General features: G+C 44.0%; 1 protein-coding gene across 8 annotated transcripts in view; it reads right to left on the bottom strand.

The window, feature by feature from the left end:
• The window catches only part of LCORL (ligand dependent nuclear receptor corepressor like), a 183,332-nt gene that overhangs the window by 72,322 nt on the left and 89,788 nt on the right, over positions 1 to 21,222 (bottom strand). The window contains exon 5 of one of the 8 annotated variants that reach the window (XM_074951621.1): positions 15,578 to 18,387. The exons of the other annotated variants lie outside the window; for them this stretch is intronic. Within the exon in view, the coding sequence (XP_074807722.1) occupies positions 17,624 to 18,387 (764 nt within the window). The 3' untranslated portion in view covers positions 15,578 to 17,623. Of the gene's footprint in view, positions 1 to 15,577; positions 18,388 to 21,222 lie in introns of those variants that run through there. 8 annotated transcript variants of the gene reach the window in all.

Here is a 21,222-nt window from a genome sequence, read left to right as displayed (position 1 = left end):
GCTTCTGAATATCAAGGCATGATCCACTATCACCCTACCTGTGCACACAGAATGTGGGGGTCAGAGTGCATTTGAATCAGCACTACCTTTAGAGATAGCAGATCTCTGAAAGTGCCTAATGTGTTTAGGACCACGCTCCTCTCCACAAGAATGATGTGCAACTGCTGTTCCGTGAGAGCCCAACTTCCTAAATATGAAATCCCTGAATGTGGGCTCAGCAGCACAGGTTGGCTGTATCCATTTTTCACTACAATTTGGAAGAGAAGTATTTGCAAGTCAATTCCTAACTGGCAATAGCTTGCTGGACTGCCACTAGGATCATGTCACCCAAGTGTGATGCACAAGTCCTTGTGATGCATACTTCAATTGGATCTTGGGATCAAATGAACTTGCTTCATATGGGGACTGTCCAGGGTACTACTAACACAGTTGCAGCCAGGAGATCGAACACTGACAGCATGGTCTGAGCTGTTCCACTGCTTATGCTCTCTCTAATTGGGGCTGTCTGGGATCCTGCCCTGAGCCAAAAAAGGCATTCAGCTGAGCCATGTCTAGCACGGCTCCTACTTTCTCTTATTGTTTGCTGAGGAACTGAAGCCACTAGGGTGCATCATAAACTACTCAAACTACCCGGTAGTGAGGTGGAATTATTTCAATTGTGTCTTTGACCAGCCATCTGTCCAAGAAGGGGAACATGTGTGCTCCCAATTGAAAGGAGAATCAGGCAACCAGTGGCCATTGGGGATAACAAGCTCGCAAATTGCCTCTTCAATGGGGCTTCTCTCTCTTTCGCCTCCTTCCCTTGTGAGAAGCCCAATGGACCCAACCACAAAATACAGAAAAAACAGGGTTGCCTTCAACTCTTACCTTCTCTATAGGAGTACCCACCCATTCCTCTCAGAGGTTCTATTCAGTACCTATTTGGCAGCTAGCAGAGAAGCAGACATACAGTCATCCATTCCTTTAACTTAGGCTGTTACTATCTTATTATCCACATCAATGACTGTCTGAAAATGATGCAATTCTAGTATTTGCCCTTGTGAAAGGACTCCACCAACACAGACACATTTTTCCAAAGCATGACCTGCACATTGGCTTTGAAGGCCCAATAGATCACAATACAAAAAGGCTACACCTGCCGATTTATAATTTCTTTGTCCATATTAATTCCATCTCTGAACCTGAGGTTTCTGGTGCCTGGTGCCATGTGTTTGACTGGTTTTTGCTTGAACCATAGTTGTGTTGGTCACCAGGTTCTTGTGGGAAGGGAGGAACACATGACTGATGCCATCCCTTGGAAAGATATACTTTTCCACAACTGTCTCCAAGAATGGAGCAGTGGTATAAGTTGCCTGTCACATTTCTGTCACCAGCAGCTGCAAGACAGATAACAAGAAAAATGCAGCCCTACTGGACTTGGGTTTCTGACCCACATATCACAGCCCTTGAAAATTCCTGGACTTGCCCTATCTCAACATTTAGCGTGCTGCTTCTCCATGCTGGCATGTATTTGCTATCAGATGAGTTCTCCAGTTCTTCAGAATCCAGATAACAATGACAGCACCCTGCCCCACCCAAATGTCTGAAGAACTAATGAGGTGATATGATGGTTTGGTCTTAAGTGTCAACACTGCATTGGGATGCATCAACACACTGCGCAAAGAACACCGACACCAGAGGTGCCAAAACAGTACAAAAATAAGTTCAGGTTGTGCCAAGAAATCTGACAGCTCATGGTACAGCATTAGAGGGAACCACTGAAAGCAGTACTCCAACATCTGAAGGAGCCAAGTACTGCCATTCATGATTCCTAGCTCCATCTCAACCTCAAGCCCTGGAAACAAAAGGGAATCATGGATATCTGAATATAAAGCTGCCTGGTGTTGGGGGCTTCATCAATGAAGCACGAGAGATCAGCTGGCTATCTCTAGCCTCCTGCCTATGCTTCTTATTCAGAGGCAATACCTTATCCGATGAGCAGGAGCTCAGTACCACCAATTTTCAGTCGCAAAGACTCCAAGGGTATGAGGGACTCCGCATGAAGTGCGGGGCACTTCAGTGGTGCTGACATAAATTTTTAATGTTAGCAGCTGAAGACAACTAAGACTTATGGTTTGAGAATTTCTCTTTGGATACACTCTCAGTCAGTCTTAAGACACCATCTAGAATCTCCAGGACTTCCCTGAGGAGGCCCTGAAGGCAATCCACATGATGCCTGAATGGTTGGAGAAAGATGTAATACTCCCTACCACATTACAATCTAACACCCTGGCACAGGGCACAGCAAGCACACTTCTCTATTACTGATATTTTTCTGCCTCATGGACACTGACTCCATTAAGTAATCTTCCTAGCTCCTTAAGGGTAAAGGCAGTGGATGATATTTTGAAAAACAGAAAAACCACTCAATGCAAGTAGCTTTGTAATTTAGCGAACTCTGAAATGCAGACCAGAGCCAAAGAGACTTAAGGAAGCTTTGGGGGGGGGGGGGGGGGGACCAAAAACAAAAAACAAGGTGAAAAAGGTGAAGCAGCAGCAAGGCAACAAGTGTCAAAGCGATGAAACAACAGACATCAAGGCAAAAACGCTAATGCAAGGACAAAGTGGTGAAATTAAAGCACCGAAGCATCTAATAGAAATAAATGCCTACCTGTGGAACTGAAGTTCCCAAACAAGAGCAAGAAAAGAGCTACTGAAAAATGTAACAGTCAAAAAGTTAAACACAAAAAGATATCTGAAGTATGATCAACACTAAGCAGGCTACCAGCTGGAGCAGTGACGAGAGAGTGAAGTTCCTTTGCTGATACAGTCAAGAAAGAGCTGACTAGAAAAGAACTACAGATTCCTGGGTAATATGCAACCACCAGTGAAGACGGGAAGGTGAGGTGGCCTGCACCCCAACACACTCTCTGTGCCTTTAGGAACCACAAAACTACAGAACTTGGAGAGTTCACCCTATGTTATGCTAGGGAGCACAAAAAACAGGAATGAAAAATCTGCCCATCTGGCATCTTTAGTGAAATACAATTACTATCAAAGTTGCTGAAATAACATAATGGTGGAGAGTAAGCTATGTAGCAGTAATCTCTCTGTATCCACAAAATTACTGTTTTTTTCCAATTTCAGAATCTTTACTGTTGATCATGTGTAAATCACACACTGACTGTTAGAACCCAGGTTGAACTTGCAAAGCTGGTAATTGCAGAAGTCATCTTTTCACTCAGTCTGAACACTGGAGATTCAAATTTCCCATCAAAACATTCTCTCAAATATTAGGCTTTAAAAAAAAAAATCCCTTCTGAACGTTTTCCAATTTTATATGACCTATGGAAAAAATCCATTAAAATCAACCCAGATCTTCAACTGCCAGTTACCGTAAATTTACAGATTTAAACTTATTTACCATAAAAAGCTAATATATGGAGAATGTGTGTGTGTGGAAGAGGCAGAACATGACTCAAGATTGCACATGACTTAATAAAATATGAAATTGAAAGTACTATTTATATTTATCTTTATACCTAAACAAGGGACTACTTAATATTTGTTTTTCTACAATTCTTTAAAGAACTCTTGGGTCAATGCTAAACAAGCACATACAACTTATGTGTATGGGTGTATATATTTAACTGAAAGACCCACACAGAATCTAAAAATAAACCCTGAGGTGCTAATCACTTTGCTTACCAGTAGATGCTACTTTGGTTTCACATCATCAGGTCCAGATTTTTCTTATAAATAACATAACTTATCTAAGAGCTCTGCAGCTAAAAGGTTAAGTAAGAATCATGCCACAAAGTTCTTGATAATAACTTTGAAAGACTGGGTTCAAGATCAGAGCTGTGTGAAATTCTGTATTTACACTCCTGAAAACATCACCCCTCTTAAATCCTGGTGAAAAATCTTCAAGAAACATGAATTTCTTTAGTCTAGACCAGATTTTAAAAATATCAGCAACTTCCTTGGGGACGATGTGCATCTCATACTCCCTATGTGTTCCTCCTCTGTTCATTTATGTACCAAACTCAACCCTGACTTAGTGAGATACCACATCTGAATCTGTTGGTAATCTGGCCACATCAGTGTTACTGAAATAATATACAGAGAGAGTGTGCACTATACTACTATTCTTTCCGAGACGGATCATATTTCTTTAACTTCTCATATGGTGGAGGAATCATATGGACTAGAAAAACTTGTTTGGGGGGAAAAAATGAGAAACCTAGCATTTCTTTTCAAATATGATATGGCAGGGAACTGATTAGAAGATATAATGGAGAAGACAGGTTGAAGTGTTGTGGGTCTTGAGTGTGCTACCAGTCAATGAGAAAAATTCAAATGAAAACAATATGTGACCTTGGATTTATATAGGATTTTCAATCACATACTGTATACTTTTGTCAAGTAAAAATTTACTTATGCAAAAGTACTGAAATGTAATTTTTAAAAGTATGTTGATGAATACTGAAAAATATTTTTAAAAGATAAATTCAATAAAGGACTTGCTAGGTTGAAGTAATTAAATTACAATACACATGCCCCAGTTGCATTATATGACAAAGTCAAAAAATTATGTACAACTGTGCTTATAAAACTGTATTTTTTACACAAATGAACAAAATATTAAAAAGTTTAATATTCTACTTAGCAGAAGTGTTTCACTGTATGTACATAATAGTAACTAATTTAGTGAATGTGAAAACAGTAAATATAATAAATACACTGGGCTCAAGGCCCGAGAGCAAGGAATGCGGTAGACAGAAATTGGTAAATAAGAATGTTAAACAAAGCCAGTGTATTCCTTTTATCTGTTGGAGAATGTAATGCACGGGGGGAGAGAGAGAGAATAAAGGGGAAGGTGGAAAGCTGACAGGCAGAAGCCCGTTAGCAGAGACCAGCCTGCTTGCTTGCTAAAAGCTGTGTTCTGTCTCATCATTGAACCGCCACAACTGGCGCCCAAACGTGGGGCCCTCAGCACTCACCTCGCCCGGCAAGGGTTTCAGACGCGTCACTCATCCGCTTCGTGGATCCCGGTGAGTATTTTTCGTTGTGGTAAGTATGGGAAGCTCCCTCTCTGCTTTGCAAGTGCAACACCGCAATGAGCTACAGTATTTGCTGCGTAAGGCTCAGCATGACTGCCCCACTCGAGAACTCACTCTCCTGCTACAGGAGGTGAGTGCCCAATGCCCGTGGTACCCTGAAGCCGGAACCCTTAAGCTAGCGGACTGGGAGCGGTTGGGCCAGACATTGCACAAAGAGCCTCGGGCGTCCGTGCAGGCTTTACATGCCTGGCACCTCTGCCGCGACGCGATACAGCGTGTCGCCCCGGACAGGCCCTCCCTCGCGAGGCTGGTGATCTCGCCACGCCCGTCCGCTCCTGCAGCCACCCCCCCTCCTACCGATGCAACACGGTGTGTCACCTCAGAAAGACCCTCTCCCGCGCCAACAGAGGGGTTGCCGATCCCGCCACCCCTGTCCGCTCCTGCAACCATCCCTCCCCCTGCTTCGCCCCCAGTGCCTCTATTACCACCGCCTCCCTGGCCTTCCCCACCGGAGCCGGTGTGTGATCGCCCTCCGCCCGTGGGGCCCCATGCTCCGGGGCCCCCCGGGGGGTCGTCTGCGTCTGCTCAGAGGCTTTCGCTGGTGCAACAAATGGTTCACGCAGCGAAGACTCGCTCAGATCTTACAGCAGAGGAGCTGGCTGATCTGGTCTCAGTTTGTCCGGTGACCTGGCAGGATGATGGCCAGGGCAACCAGGTTGCAGACTGGGTCAGTTTGCCTTACTCGGTGATCAGAGAGGTAAAGAAAGCGATTCGCGAGTTCGGCCTGACTAGCACGTATGTGCGTGGTCTCATTGAAGGGCTAGGTAGTGGGTACTTCCTAATCCCTGAAGACTGGAAGGCGCTGTTGCGCATGATGCTGACACCCAGTCAGTATGTTATTTGGCTTAGTGAGTATCGGCAGATGGCGGAACGCCAAGCCCAGATATATAGAGAGCAAGGTATCATTTATGAGCACTTGGCAGGGGAGGGCCAGTTTGCTACTGTTCAGCTGCAGTCTCAACTCCCTCAGGCCGTCTTCCCCATTATTTCCACCTGCGCCCAGCATGCTTTCCGGAAGGTCCCGGATTCGGGCAAGCCTACCAAAAGCTTTGCCAGTATCCGTCAGGGTGCATCAGAGTCCTTTATGGATTTTACCAACAGATTGCAGGAGGCTATCCTCCGACAGGTGGATAACCCTGTGGCAGCTCAGGAGATCCTGTTAAAAATGGCGGTTGAAAATGCGAACGAGGATTGCCGCCGTGCTCTCCAGGCTGCACAAGCCTCTGGAATTCTAGAGCTGTCGGACATGCTGCGGGCGTGCCAAAACATCGGAACCCAAGCACATAAGGCTGGAGTTCTGGCTGCCGCCCTGCGAAAAACTGGGAAGGAGGGGAAGCGTTGTTACCGCTGTGGTAAGGAGGGTCACTTTCAGCGGGAGTGCCGCTCATCGACGGCGCCCGCCCGCCCCTCAAAGAAGTGCCCCAAGTGTCGGAAGGGCTATCACTGGGCTAATCAGTGTCGTAGCGGGTCGGGAAACCGCACAACGGGTCCCCCCCGAACCCAGGGCCAAACGGGGGTGTTTCCCACTCAGACAACTGTTCCTCTGCCTTACAATCCATAGATTCCATGAGGGCGGCGACTGCTGGAAGTGCAGGGCTTGATTTGATTATGCAGGAGGACGCTGATTTTCAGTTGCCAGGGGAGGTTTGCGCCATACCTACACAGGTGACGGGACCTCTCCCTGCCGGATTTGTGGGTCTGGTTCTCCCTCGCTCACACGCTGGGAAACAGGGTTTTTTTGTCATCCCAGGAGTCATCGATGCTGATTACACTGGTGTTATTAAGGTTCAGGTGTGGACCCATCTTCCGCAATCGCTCCCGCGTGGATGGTCAATTGCACAATTGATTTTAGTCCCCTATCAGGTGCCAGCCGCAGAGGATCGAACCCGGGGTGGGAACGGCTTTGGATCGACGCTGTCTCAGTCACCGTCTCACAATACGTCCTCTCCACTTGTTGCTCTGACAATGTCAGTCCGCCCCTCAAAACCTCAGTTAACACTTCTCTTAAATAATGTTCCTTTTACAGGGTTGGTGGACACTGGAGCTGACGTTACGGTGATTTGTGATCCGGAGTGGCCAGTCGGTTGGCCAACAGTTCCTTCTAAAGAGTTGTGGGGGATCGGGGGTAGCAAACCTGGGCGCCAAAGTTTGTCTTGGGTCACGGTCTCTAAACCAGGAGGCTGTGCCCTTGCTACAATCCGCCCTTTTGTACTCCCTGTCCACCTCAATATTTGGGGCCGCGATTTACTTACAAAGCTGGACACCACCCTCGATATTAATATATAATGGCCCAAAATCCTCCCTCACCCACCTTGCCATCCGCATTACCATTGGTATGGCAATCCTTAGAGCCCGCATGGATTGACCAGTGGCCGCTCCCTCTAGAAAAGCTGAAAGCGCTTCATTCACTTGTACAACAATATTTGCATGCACAGCGCTTGGAGAGCTTTACTAGTCCTTGGAATTAGCTGCTGTTATTTTGGCCTTTCAACTTTTTGCTGATTGTCCCTTTAATTTGATCGTGGACACGCATTATGTTTATCAGGTAATTGATTATTTACCCCTTGCCCTCATTACCCCTCAGGTCGATGCGGACCTCCTTCGCCTGTTTTTGTCCTTACAGTATTTCATCATCACTCGTAATTTCCCTTATTTTGTTGCTCATATTCGCAGTCATACCCCTCTGCCTGGGACACTCATTGAAGGCAATGCGCGCGCCGATCGCGCGTTACGTGGTCAGGTAAATTCCCTTTTTTCTGACCCCATTGAAAGCCATGCCTTTTTTCATCAGTCTGCCTCTGTCTTGGCCCGACAGTTTCACATTCCTGCTGATCATGCACGTTCTATTGTTCGTCCTGCCCCCACTGTGCCGCTGCTGCCCCTACCTTTTTTTATGCCGTTAACTCTAGAGGTACCGCAGCGAATCAGCTGTGGCAAATGGACGTCACTCACGTGCCACAATTCCACCCCTATTCGTTTTTACATGTTTTCATTGATACCTATTTGGGATTCCTTTGGGCAACCCCAGAGCGTGGGGAAGCCACTCCCAAAGTTATTCACCATTTGCTAGCCTGTTTTGCTGTTATGGGTCACCCAAGCCAGATTAAAATGGATAATGCCCCAGCCTATTGCTCCACAGCACTTTTCACCTTTTGTGCCCAATGGGACGTCCATCTCAAACACGGGATCCCTTATAATTCCACAGGCCAAGCCATTGTTGAACGTGCAAATCGCACGCTAAAAACCTTGCTTGACAAACTATTAAAACAAGGGGAGCTGCGTCTCCGAACCTTAGGAGACATTCAGCAACAACTGCATATCCTTTTGTTTCCTTTAAATAATTTAACGCTGAACGCAGATCAGCAGACCCCCGCGGATCGGCATTTTCACAAATGGAAAGACCGCGTGTCTATTACCATCAGCTGCCCGATCCGCAATGGTTGGGCCCAGTACCTCTAATCACTTGGGGTCGGGGATATGCTGCTGTGTTTCTCCCTGCAGGACCGTTGTGGGCTCCGGCCTGGTGTGTGCGACCGGCACTGAAACAGCATGGCGTGGCACCAGGGCTGTCGAACCCCATACCGGAGTTTCAGCTGACCTTGGAGGAGAACGCGGTGCCTCCCAGGTCGACAACGACGGGACGGAAACGGAGGAGACGTAGCATCCCAAGCCAGCCCGTGACATGCGGAGCAGTAAAAGCATTGGTCGCCGCGGCTCAACGAAGACTGGCAGCAAACCAACAGCCAGAGACTCTTGAGACTTTGTTTGTGGCAATTCTCGCCCAAATTACTGCTAATTCTGTACTGATTGTATGCCTTTTGTACCTGCTATTTCCTGGAGGGGTTGATTTGGGAGCGCTTTCTCCGTTACAGGCCCGAATGACATATAACCTATGGGAAAGATTGGCTTTAATAGTAAATGTTACCCACTTTTGTTTATTTGATTTTGTAGCAGCTGAAGAATTGTTAGGTACGTGCCTTATTCCAGTATGTCATCACCCTGAGGAAATTGGGAATGAGATGATGCTTGCCGCTTACTCAAACCTCTCTTCCCAGTACTCTAGCATGGCTAATCGGGGCCAGGCCAATCACACTTTACCTTCTTAAGCTTATTTTTTGCTGCTGCTGTGTACAATGTATTCCTTTTTGTTAAGGCTTTGTTGAGACCCGCCCTGGCAGGCTCCACGAGTTATGACCTTGTCTGTCCGGGAGTTAATTGGCTTGCAAATGCAAATTGATGGCTACCATGAGATGGCCGAGCACAAATAAACAAAAAAGGAGGGGATGTAGGATTCATAAAGGTTTATGCGCTTGGCAACATTCAGGGCACACCCGGAGCGTTGTGTAGGAGTAGTGCACACACAGCTTCTTTCAAGGGCATCAACCTTGGAATCTCGCCAAGATGATATGAACCATGGGAAGCCTCCCAGGACTGGGCTCAAGGCCCGAGAGCAAGGAATGCGGTAGATAGAAATTGGTAAATAAGAATGTTAAACAAAGCCAGTGTATTCCTTTTATCTGTTGGAGAATGTAATGCACGGGGGGAGAGAGAGAGAATAAAGGGGAAGGTGGAAAGCTGACAGGCAGAAGCCCGTTAGCAGAGACCAGCCTGCTTGCTTGCTAAAAGCTGTGTTCTGTCTCATCATTGAACCGCCACAAAATACACTCTTGCAAAAAAAATAAACTGCATCTCTCTATACATAGTGTGGTTATGGATTTTTTTTTTTTTAATCCTCAGTAGGTAGCACCAAATACACTTTGGATGAACACCGTAGTAATACAGTGCAAAGATGTGTTTTATTATTTCTTAGGAAGTCATGACTATAGCTAAGAGCTATTTAAATGTGGTTCCATTTAGACATGAAGCCAGGCCACCTATTTTTCCCAAACCACTGGGCAGCTGAGGATTTCCCCAGTATGTGTGTGTGCACCATTCCTCAGGCAGTGGAACAGTCCTTAAGAATTTGGCCTAACAGAAAGTAGCTCTGTGGTTGCTTTAACCTTTGCCCAGGGAGATGCAGGTCCCTCGCTGGTACTGGGACCAAGGTAGGTATTGCTCCCAGCTTCAGGAGTGTCAGTGAGGCGTAGCTGGAATTTTTCTGCCCATGATTTCTCAACATTCCAGTCCAAAATACAAGGTAAGACAATGATGGAGCTACTGAGTAACTGTAATTATTATTATTCTGTATTATAGTGGTTTTCAAGCTTTTTGTATTGGTGACCCCTTTCACACAGCAAGCCTCTGAGTGTGACCCCCTTTATAAATTAAAAATCGAAGAGGTAATTTAATGGCGGCTCGGGGCTGTCAGCCCCATGGAGCTGACAGCTCATGACCCCCATGTAACCACCTTGTGACCCCTTAAGGGGTCATGACCCCCAGTTTGAGTCTCCTTGCTGTATTATTTGTTACTGTCTGGAGTCCCCAGCATCAGGACTGCCCCCATGTTCTAGGTGCTGTACCTATTAAACAATGCTTCTACTAGCATGCCAAAAATGTTCAAGTCCATCTTCTAAGCTATACTATACAGGATCACTATACTGGGATGGCCCTTTGTAGAGAACATAGATGACTAGTTTAGTTGGTGGTTTGGATATACACACATTTTAGAAAGTCTACAGAGGGTGTGATGAGGTATACAAACCCCACATTGAGCACCACACAGTTAATAAACTATTATGGGCTCAGTCAGCCGCACCCCACTTGTGAGAGATGTCAGACTTGGAAGGAACAGCTTACGAGGGGAGATCAGAGCAGAGTTTGTTTGGAACAGACCAGAGAGGACCACAGGCCTCCAGCACTCAACTCCTGGAGAAAGGCTGGCTGAAGTCAAGAGCTTCTCAGATGAATACTGATCCACTTTTAGTGGAACTATTGTTTTCTGTTAAGCTGTGGCCACAACTGGGCTCATAGGCTACCAGAAGCCCTCTGAAGAAAGGAGCGGTTACTCATCTTGTGCAGTTACTAGAGCTCTTTGAGATGTGCGTCCCCAGAAGGGTTCTCCACTTCATGTGCTCATGCATAGATGTGCTTTTGACTGAAGATTTTCAGTAGCAGTGTGTTTGGCCAATGCATGTTCTCCAGACATCCTCATGCCCCATACCGAGGATATGTAAAGCTGTGCAGGCGAACCACCCTCAGTTCTTTCGCTGCTGCGAAGCCCCGGAAGAAGAAACTCCGAAACAGAGACGAAGGAGGGCAGGTTGTGGTGTGCCCGTAGGGATGCATATCACAAGGAACTCCAGTTACTGCACAAGGTGAGCAACCTCTCCTTCTTCAAGTAGCATCCCTATGAGCAATCCACTTCAGTTGACTCCCGAGCAGTATTCCCAGAAGGATTAAGGAGTTTTGGAGCTGGATCTAAGAGTGATGACAGAGCTGGATTGCCAATAGCAGCTTCTAATCTGGCAGCAAGTATAAAAGCATTGTTTGGGGAAAGTATGAATGAAGACCAAGTAGCAGCTCTGCAAATTCCTGCAACTGGAACTATTCTCTATAGCACCAAAGAAATAGACTGGGATCTTGTAAAATTAGTTAATACTCTGGAAGGAGGTGGAACGTTAGCAGCCTCACAGAAAAATATATCCTGAAATCAACCTTAAAACTCTCCAGGTGGAAACTGTGGATCCTTCGATATGTCCACAAATGAAACAAACACTCTAGGAGACTTCCTAAATGGTTTGGTTCTGTCCAGATAGACGGCTAATGCCTTTCTAACATATATGTACGGAGGACAGCTTCCTCCCTACATTGCTGTGGTTTGTGGGGAGGGGAAAAAAGACAAATGAAAAACTTGGTTACCTAACATGAATGTTAAAAGATATTTAGGTAGGGACTTAGGAGGCTGTAACAATTATTTTTCTCTGAAGAATACTGTAAAGGGTGAATCTGCCATTAATGAACCCATTTCTCCTGCTCTCTGGGCAGAATTAATGGCCACCAAGGAGGATGTCTTCATCGACAAATGAAGCAACAAACATTTAGCCATCGGTTCAAACAGATGTTTCATGAAATAATTAAGAACCAAGTTCAAATTCCATGCAGGAGTAGACTTTCTAACTTGTCGGAAAAAATTAATCAGCCCCTTGATCAATCTTATTTGGGCATAAGCTTTCATGGGTAAAAAACCCACTTCTTCAGATGCATGGAGTGAAAATTACAAATGCAAGCATAAATATACTGACACAAGAGAAGGGAGTTACCTTACAAGTGGAGAACCAGAGCTGACAGGGCCAATTCCATCAGGGTGGATGTGGTCCACTCCCAATAATTGATGAGGAGGTGTCAATACCAAAAGAGGGAAAATTGCTTTTGTAGTGAGCCAGCCACTCCCAGTCCCTATTCAACGCCAAATTAATGGTGTTAAATTTGCAAATGAATTGTAGCTCTGCAGTTTCTCTTTGAAGTCTGTTTTTGAAGCTTTTCTGTTGAAGTATGGCTACTTTTAAATCTGTTATAGAATGTCCAGGGAGATTGAAGACTCCTACAGACCTTGGGAGGCAGGCCAGTCCTTGCGTACAGACAGCCTCCCAACCTGAAGCAAATACTCAGCAGCAACTACATACCTCACCACAGAAACACTAACCCAGGAACCAATCCCTGTAACAAACCCCGTTGCCTACTCTGTTCTCATATCTACTCTAGTGACACCATCAGAGGACCCAACCACATGAGCAACACCATCAGGAGCTCATTCACCTGCACATCTACTAATGTGATATATGCCATGATGTTCCAGCAATGCCCCTCTGCCATGTACATTGGCCAAACCAGACAGTCTACGTAAAATAATTAATGGAAACAAATTAGACATCAGGAATAGGAACATACAAAAGCCAGTAGGAGAACACTTCAATCTCCCTGGATATTCTATAACAGATTTAAAAGTAGCCATACTTCAACAAAAAAAAATCTTCAAAAACAGACTTCAAAGAGAACTGCAGAGCTACAATTCATTTGCAAATGTAACACCATTTAACACACGGTGGAGTGAGCAAACACAGAAAATCTCTACTTGTGAATGAAAGGCTGCGATAGCCACCAAATGAACCTTGACAGAACTCGTGAAAAGACTTTTTTTTAAATTCCATCAGGCAACTGTGAATAGTGAAGAGGGAAGATAGAGCAGACAAAAACTGTTAGTGGACACTCCAGTGGTGAAATCTCTTCCCACTTTTTGAGGTGAGTGTTTCTAGTAGAAATGTTCCTTTGTTCGAACAGAACCGGTTGTACCTCTGTCAAACAGGAAGTTCCTATCACCGAGAACCATTGAGGAGTCAAAGCTCAGAGTTAAAAAATCTGACTGGAGACAGCACACGGGGAATGGATGGAGGAGAGGTGAATCAGGTAAAGGTACCAGACTTCTCTCGGCCAAGTCAGTGCAGTGAAGAGGACTTCGGTTTTGTCTTGCCTGATCTTGTTTGCCACTCTCAGGATCAACAGTGTCAGCAGAAATGCATAAAGAAGGCCCTTTATCCAAGAGGACAGGAAGGCAACCCCTATGGACTGAGGATCCAGCCCTCCCCTCAAACAAAGTTTCCTGAACTTTCTGTTGGCAGTGGTGGGGCAGAGAGATCCCTGGAAAAAATCATGGAGCAGGTCCTCAAGGAATCAATTCTGAAACACTTAGAGAAGACGAAAGTGATCAGGAACAGTCAGCATGGATTCACCAAGGGCAAGTCATGCCTGACTGATCTAATTGCCTTCTATGAAGAGATAACTGGCTCTGTGGATGAGAGGAAAGCAGTGGACACGTTATTACTTGACATTAGCAAAGCTTTTCATACGGTCTCCCACCGTATTCTTGCCCGCAAATTAAAGAAGTATGGGCTGAATGAATGGACCATAAGGTGGTCAGAAAGCTGGCTAGATCGTCGGGCTCAACGGATAGTGATCAATGGCTCTATGTCTAGTTGGCAGCTGGTATCAAGCGGAGTGCCCCAAGGGTCAGTCCTGGGGCCGGTTTTGTTGAATATCTTCATTAACGATCCAGAGGATGGCGTGGACTGCACCCTCAGCAAGTTTGCAGATGACACTAAACTGGGAGGAGTGGTAGATACACTGGAGGGTAGGGACAGGATACAGAGGGACCTCTGATTTGTCTAGGATTGGGCCAAAAGAAATCTGATGAGGTTCAACAAGGACAAGCGCAGAGTCCTGCACTTAGGAAGGAAGAATTCCATGCTCCGCTACAGACTAGGGACTGAATGGCTAGGCAGGAGTTCTGCAGAAAAGGACCTAGGGGTTATGGTGGACGAGAAGCTGGATACGAGTCAACAGTGTGCCCTTGTTGCCAAGAAGGCCAATGGCATTTTGGGATGTATAAGCAGGGGCATTGCCAGCAGATCGAGGGACGTGATTGTTCCCTTCTATTCGACATTGGTGAGGCCTCATCTGGAGTACTGCGTCCAGTTTTGGGCCCCACACTACAAGAAGGATGTGGAAAGATTGGAAAGTGTCCAGTGGAGGGCAACAAAAACAATTAGGGGACTGGAACACATGACTTATGAGGAGAGGCTGAGGGAACTGGGATTGTTTAGTCTTCAGAAGAGAAGAATGAGGGGGGATTTGATAGCTGCTTTCAACTACCTGAAAGGGGGTTCCAAAGAGGATGGATCTAGACTGTTCTCAGTGGTACCAGATGATAGAACAAGGAGTAATGGTCTCAAGTTGCAGTGGGGGAGGTTTAGGTTGGTTATTAGGAAAAAAAATTTCACTAGGAGGGTGGTGAAACACTGGAATGCGTTACCTAGGGAGGTGGTAGAATCTCCTTCCTTCGACGTTTTTAAGGTCAGGCTTGACAAAGCCCTGGCTGGGATGATTTAGTTGGGGATTGGTCCTGCTTTGAGCAGGGGGTTGGACTAGATGACCTCCCGAGGTCCCTTCCAACCCTGATAATCTATTATTCTATTTCTGGAACCCCTCCCAGTCAGAAGAATACATTTGAAAATCTGAAAGTTTAGCTCCCATTCTTAATTTTGGGAGAAGTGCCTGCTCAAATTGTTGATCATGGTGTTTTGTATCCCTGGAAAGTACAAGGTTGAGATGAGTATGTTGACTATACACCAGTTCCATACTTTTAGTGCTTGAGCACAAAAGCAGGGGGCTCTTGCTCCCTCCGCTTAGCCCCAATGATTTATATAGAGCACATCGGCTCTGTTGTCTGTCATGACGATGATGGATTGACCTCTGTTTACGGATACAGGTATTCCTGACAGCCCTTAATTCCACAAAGTTGATGTGCGGAAGACTCTTGGGCAGATGATTTGCCCTGAGTGGTGCATGTCCTTAGATGCCCACTCATAACCTATAAGGCATGCTTCTAAGTTATAATGATGGTGAGGTGGGGGAAGGGCGGTTGCATTGGGTAAAAGGAACTCCTAAACAGGCAAACTCCTTCCACAAACTGAGTGAGTCTGGCACATGATGATGGACAGACAGCAGCTTGTCTAAACAGCAATTGCTCTGGAGATGGACTGTTCTGAGCCACCGCTGCAGACAGCAAAGATGTAAACTGGCGTGTTGCATTACAAAAGTACAAGCTATCACATGTCTTAGTAGTTGGAGACAATTTCTGGCCAACGTCTGGTGGCTTACTTGAACCTGGGAGATTAGGCTTCTTAAAGTTGTAAGCCTGTCCACAGGGAGGTAAGGTCTGGCTGTTACTGCACCTAGAGAAGCCCCTATTAAGTTTACGTGTTGTTCCCAGCTGATGTAGATAAGCTGCTACCACTGCCACGACTTTTGACAATAACCCTGGGACATACAAGAGAGGATGAAGGGAAGCACTTACTACTGGAAGTGATCCCGGTTGCGTGAAACAGACTAACCTTTTGTGAGGGCTGATTTGCGCAGCAAAAGTACATATGTTCTTAAGTTTTTTGTTGATAAGAATGGCCATACTAGGTCAGACCAAAGGTCCACCTAGCCCAATATCCTGTCTTCCGACAGTGCCCAATGCCAGGTGCTTCAGAGGGAATGAACAGAACAGGTAACCATCAAGAGATCCATCCCCTGTCACCAGGGTGGATTTGATTTAAATCAATTTGATTTAAATCATTAGTCAGGAAGACTTGATTTAATCATGGATTTCTACATAAAAGTGCGTTCTTGTTGGCTGTTATAACCTTAATAGATATTCCTCATAACTCAGAGATAGATATAGGTTTCATTTTTAGAAGGTACACACTATACATTTTTAAAGTTTTTTTTTTTTTTTTTAAACTTTTCAGATTAATTTTCTGATACAGCTTTAAAACTAATGATCATTTGGTTATTTCATTTACCAAAGGTAATTGAAGCAGATATTTATGAAGTCATTGGGAGGTGAACTATCTCCAATTCAGGAGGTTAATCATTAATATTTGGAGGATTTTCTTGCCAGGCTGTATTAGGAGGAGAACATCACCAGACAGACATTTTAAATTGTTTTATTTAACTAAAACAACAACATTATGTATTCTGGATTTTTTTCTTCAACAACAAATATATAATATTTTCACAAAACAAGCATATGAATTTTTGAATTTAGTTAAACATTCAAGTTTTCTAAAAGCAGGTTTGTTTTTGTTTAAATTGTTTTTAACTAAAATAGTTAAATGAAATATTAAAAAAAAATTAAATCGACTACGTCAGCCAGGTCAACATGAGAAACTTAAAATATTGGCTTCTGCAACTAACTCAGTTGTCTTCACTGTCCTTTTCCTGTTTGTTCATAATCTGGAAAAGAAAAACAAGCTTTCCTGCTTTTTCAGGTCCCAAACGATTTCTCAATTTGGAATGAATTAGTTCAAAGGAAGAAAATATTCTTTCTACACTGGCAGAAGAAGCTACTGCTGTTAAAAGTGAGATCATCACTTCAACACTCTCTGAATCCAAGTTCTTAAGTGACTGCCACCAGTTCACTGGTGTGACTTTCTTTAAAACATCATCAACAAACATATACTTTCTTGAATGGTTCACCCTTAGCTCTGAAGTTTATTATAGTTGGCATTATGGAGGGATGATTGCTGGATGCCCATGTCCTAGCCAACTCCTCCTCTTCAGCAGTTAAGGTTTGACCCTGGTACCGAATATTGAGAATATTTGCAAGAAAATGAGCTGGAGATAGTGCTTGTCCCATTCGTTTTTTTCAATGCTTGTAATTTAACTCTGTCATTGCATATTTCTGTGTTTAAGATCTCACTCGGTTCCTTCCAAATTTCAACAATGTCAACAATAAAACAGCTATTTCCCTGCATTTTGTTCAAGGCTACAGAAATAGGCTTCAGAGTACTCAGCATGCATTCAACATTTCTCTTAAGCCCAATGTTGAGAACTTTGGTTGTGACAGTGCCATCTATTTTTTCAAATTTTGTTCACAAACTGACATCAGATTAGGCCAGTTCTTGATATAGCGCTCAAAACAGTCCACTACGGAGTTCCATCACATGTCTTGTGGGTGAATTAGCTTGGTTCCTCCCACTTTTTTCAGAGCAGCTGCTGCAAAGCGGTTGTCACAGAAGTATTTTGCAATTTCAACAACATTAGCCTTTATTTCTGGAACACTGAAGTCTTTGGCTAGGAGGTGCATCAAATGAGCACTGAAACCGTATAGTATTAGCTTGGGACTCTCTTCTAAATTTCTTTTCATCTTGGATACATTTGCAGCATTGTCTGTGACCAAGCTGCATACTCGACATTTGAAATTTTTTTTCACCGTTTGTTATAGCTTTTACTGCTACTTCTCGTAAGTATTCTGCTGTGTGCGCATTTCCAGATGTATCAATTGTTTCTGGAGGGAAGTTCTTCCCTCCTTCTGTTGTCACACAAGCACATACAACAGCATCGTTATGGACATTGTTCCACCCATCAAGACTCAGGTTAACAATTTCACCCTCTAGACCTTTTGCACACTGCTCAATTTCTCTTTCATACACTTTATCCAGCAATTTGCCTGTTGCATCTGCTCTGTTGGGTGGACTGTCTCCTGGTCTTAATGACTGAACCATGTTAATGAAGTGTGGATTCTCAATCATACAGAAAAGAGAGTTGGTTGCATAAACAAACCAGGCAATTTTTTCATCAATCACCTCTTTTTGTAATCTGCTGGTTCTTATCACAAAGTTATCTATGGTTGTTTCTGGATGATTTTTTCTTCTTTTTGCTACAGGTGATATACTGTGGCTATGTGACATACATGATGTGACTGAAACACTATCCCTGGCAGATAACTCTGAAACTATAGAAAATAATGGTGATCTTGAAGGTGGATAGTCTTCAGAATCCTGTATGTTGAGGATGGATTCTCCTAAACAAAATAAGTCAATGCAGTTATTTATTATTACTATACTGCTCATTTAGAATTATTCATTACATTCACTCAGTACTACTTTAAAGGTGAAACCATAAAAGGAAGATCTGCCTATTTCAGCTATTTATTTTTTTAATCACAACTGCATCTAAAATGATAGTACCATAGAACAACAACTATATATTTTTGCTCAAACATGAGAATTCAAGAATAGTCCAGAAGGAAGACAAGCAGTCCTAAGAAAGAAGTATGAAATAAAAAAAGTTTACCAACCTGAAGATCCTGCATGTTCAGACAAGTTTCTTTCATCAACTTCAACGCAGCTTCCTCCTGAGAAGGAACACTTCTCATGATGTTGTTTCATCTGGGCAACCAGGCCTTGCATTTCTTTGTTGCGCTGTTTGCATTTTGCACGCATGCCCGTCTTACCCACAGGTAGAGGAACTTCATTAAAATATTCCCAAACTGGGTCACTCTTACGGCCTGCTGCCATTATAGGTTTTCCCTTCTAGTGAGAGAATGGTATGGCAGATCTCAAATAATGAAGGTTACACTCAGAAAGACCTCAAGACTTCTGAAATATGCTGCTTAAGCAGTTTCACTTTTGTTTCTATTGCCTATCCCTCCCTTCTCACATTTATCTCCAGACTTCTTCTCCTTGTCCAGAACAGTCTTCTATCCATTGGACTTTTTGAAACTTTGCACATTTAGAGAGAGGTAAGGGATTGACTCTTCGTACACAAAAATTTGCAGATAGACAACAGGGTTGAGGTCTGTTCTCTCTCTCTTTCTCTCTCGCTCATTCATATATAGGATATTTATTTAAAACATTTTTTATGTTAACAATCATGTTGTCTCTGGAGAGACAAATCCACAGTTTGAGAACTGCAAAACTAAGCATCTCTGATGGTATCTTCTAGACTGAGCACTGAATCCCATTGGGTAGATAGAAAGATTAACCTAAGTAATCTATACAGAAGCCCTTGGAACCCCTAAGATTGGGTCCCCAATCTGTGAACTATTGGAACTCATTTGGAACTCATTTACAAAACTTTTCTTAAACATTACATGAATATTTTGTTTTGTATTATAGAATTAGAATTTATAATCCCTATTCCATGATGAGATATCTTTGAGTTATAATGTATCTTAGTTTATCAAAAAAATCTGATTTAAATAAAAAAATCCGATTTAATTTTTTTTTTTTAAATCATTGGTTTTTTTTTCAATCCAGGCTGCCTGTCACCCATTCCCAGCTTCTGGCAAACAGAGATCAGGGACACCATCCCGGCCCATCTTGACTAATAGTCATTGATCCTCCATTAATTTATCCAGTTCTTTTTTGAACCCTGTTATAGTCTTGGCCTTCATAACATCCTCTGGCAAAGAGTTCCACAGTTTGACTGTGCATTATGTGAAAAAATACTTCCTTTTGTTTTAAACCTGCTGCGTATTAAATTTCATTTGGTGACCCTTAGTTCTTGTCCTGAAGTTCGAGGGCTGCAAACCAATTCCCTGAATCTAATGATAGAATTATAGCTGTGAGGGTCACCATCCTGAATTTCTGTGATTTCCCAAAGGTATTTAGGAGTCTGAGATACAGTATCAGCCTCTGTTCTTTTTGGGAAGAGAAAATACTTGGAATAGAATCCTTTCCCCTTGTGCAGGACTGGAACTAGTTCTGTGGCCCCTCCTGTCTCAGCAAGTGTTCGTAAGATGAGTCTGTGAAAAGCGACAGTGAAGGGGGGTGGCATGGAAGTGACCTGGATTGAGTAAGCCAATGTTATAACCTCCAAAGCCCATTTGTAGGATGTAATCGGCTCCCATGCAGGTTAGAAAAGGGAGAGATGGTCTCCAGACACAGGGAGGTGGAAAGAATGGTGCAGCTGAAGGTTCCTGAGGTAGCGTTGTTCTCGACTGTCAACCAAACCCTCAGAATTGCCTTTTGAACAATGAGGATGGCTGGATGGTTGTGGTAGCAGGTCTCTCTTTTTTTTTTTGATATCTTGGCCTCTTTTTGGCTGGTTCAGTAGATATATGATAGCTGGAAAATTGGGCTGTGTGGAATCTCTGTACCATTTGTGACCTACTAAATATCCTCTTGTTTGCAGATGTATAAACATTAAGAGACCTGAGTGTTTATCTCAATTCCTGTGCAAGTGTTCATCGCTAGATTCAGAAAAAAACTTAAGTCCATCAAAAGGGAGGTCTTCTACAGCATTTTGGACTTCCACAGGAAAACCTGACAGCTTCAACCAAGATATTGGACACATGACAACAGCAGTAGAGCTGAAATGAGCTGCAGTCTCGGCTGCACCTAGAGGGGCCTGCATCTGTTATGATGTCCCATAAGGTGTTCAACAGAGGTGTTGGAATTTACTGTACTTAGTGTGATTATATTTTGCCACCAGAGCTTGATATGAGATCCCAAACTGCAGGGTCACAGAATAATAGCTCTTATGATCTTTCCTGGGTATCTGGCTGGTGAATCTTGCCCATATGCTCAGGGTTCAGCTGATCACCATATTTGGGGTTGAGAAGGAATTTTCCTCCAGGGCAGATTGGAAGAGGCCCTGGGGGTTTTTCGCCTTCCTCTGTAGCCTGGGGCACGGGTCACTTGCTGGAGGATTCTCTGCACCTTGAAGTCTTTAAACCATGATTTGAGGACTTCAATGGCTCAGATATAGGTAAGAGGTTTATTGCAGGAGTGGGTAGGTAAGATTCTATGGCATGCATTGTGCAGGAGGTCAGACTAGATGATCATAATGGTCCCTTCTGACCTTAATATCTATGAATCTATGAGAACAATGAACTAGTGGTCCTTATTATAAG

This window comes from Natator depressus, chromosome 4 (assembly GCF_965152275.1).
Source record: "Natator depressus isolate rNatDep1 chromosome 4, rNatDep2.hap1, whole genome shotgun sequence".
Lineage (NCBI taxonomy): Eukaryota > Metazoa > Chordata > Testudines > Cheloniidae > Natator > Natator depressus.
Note: the sequence above shows the minus strand (reverse complement) of the source record. Positions and strands in the feature narration are given on the sequence as shown.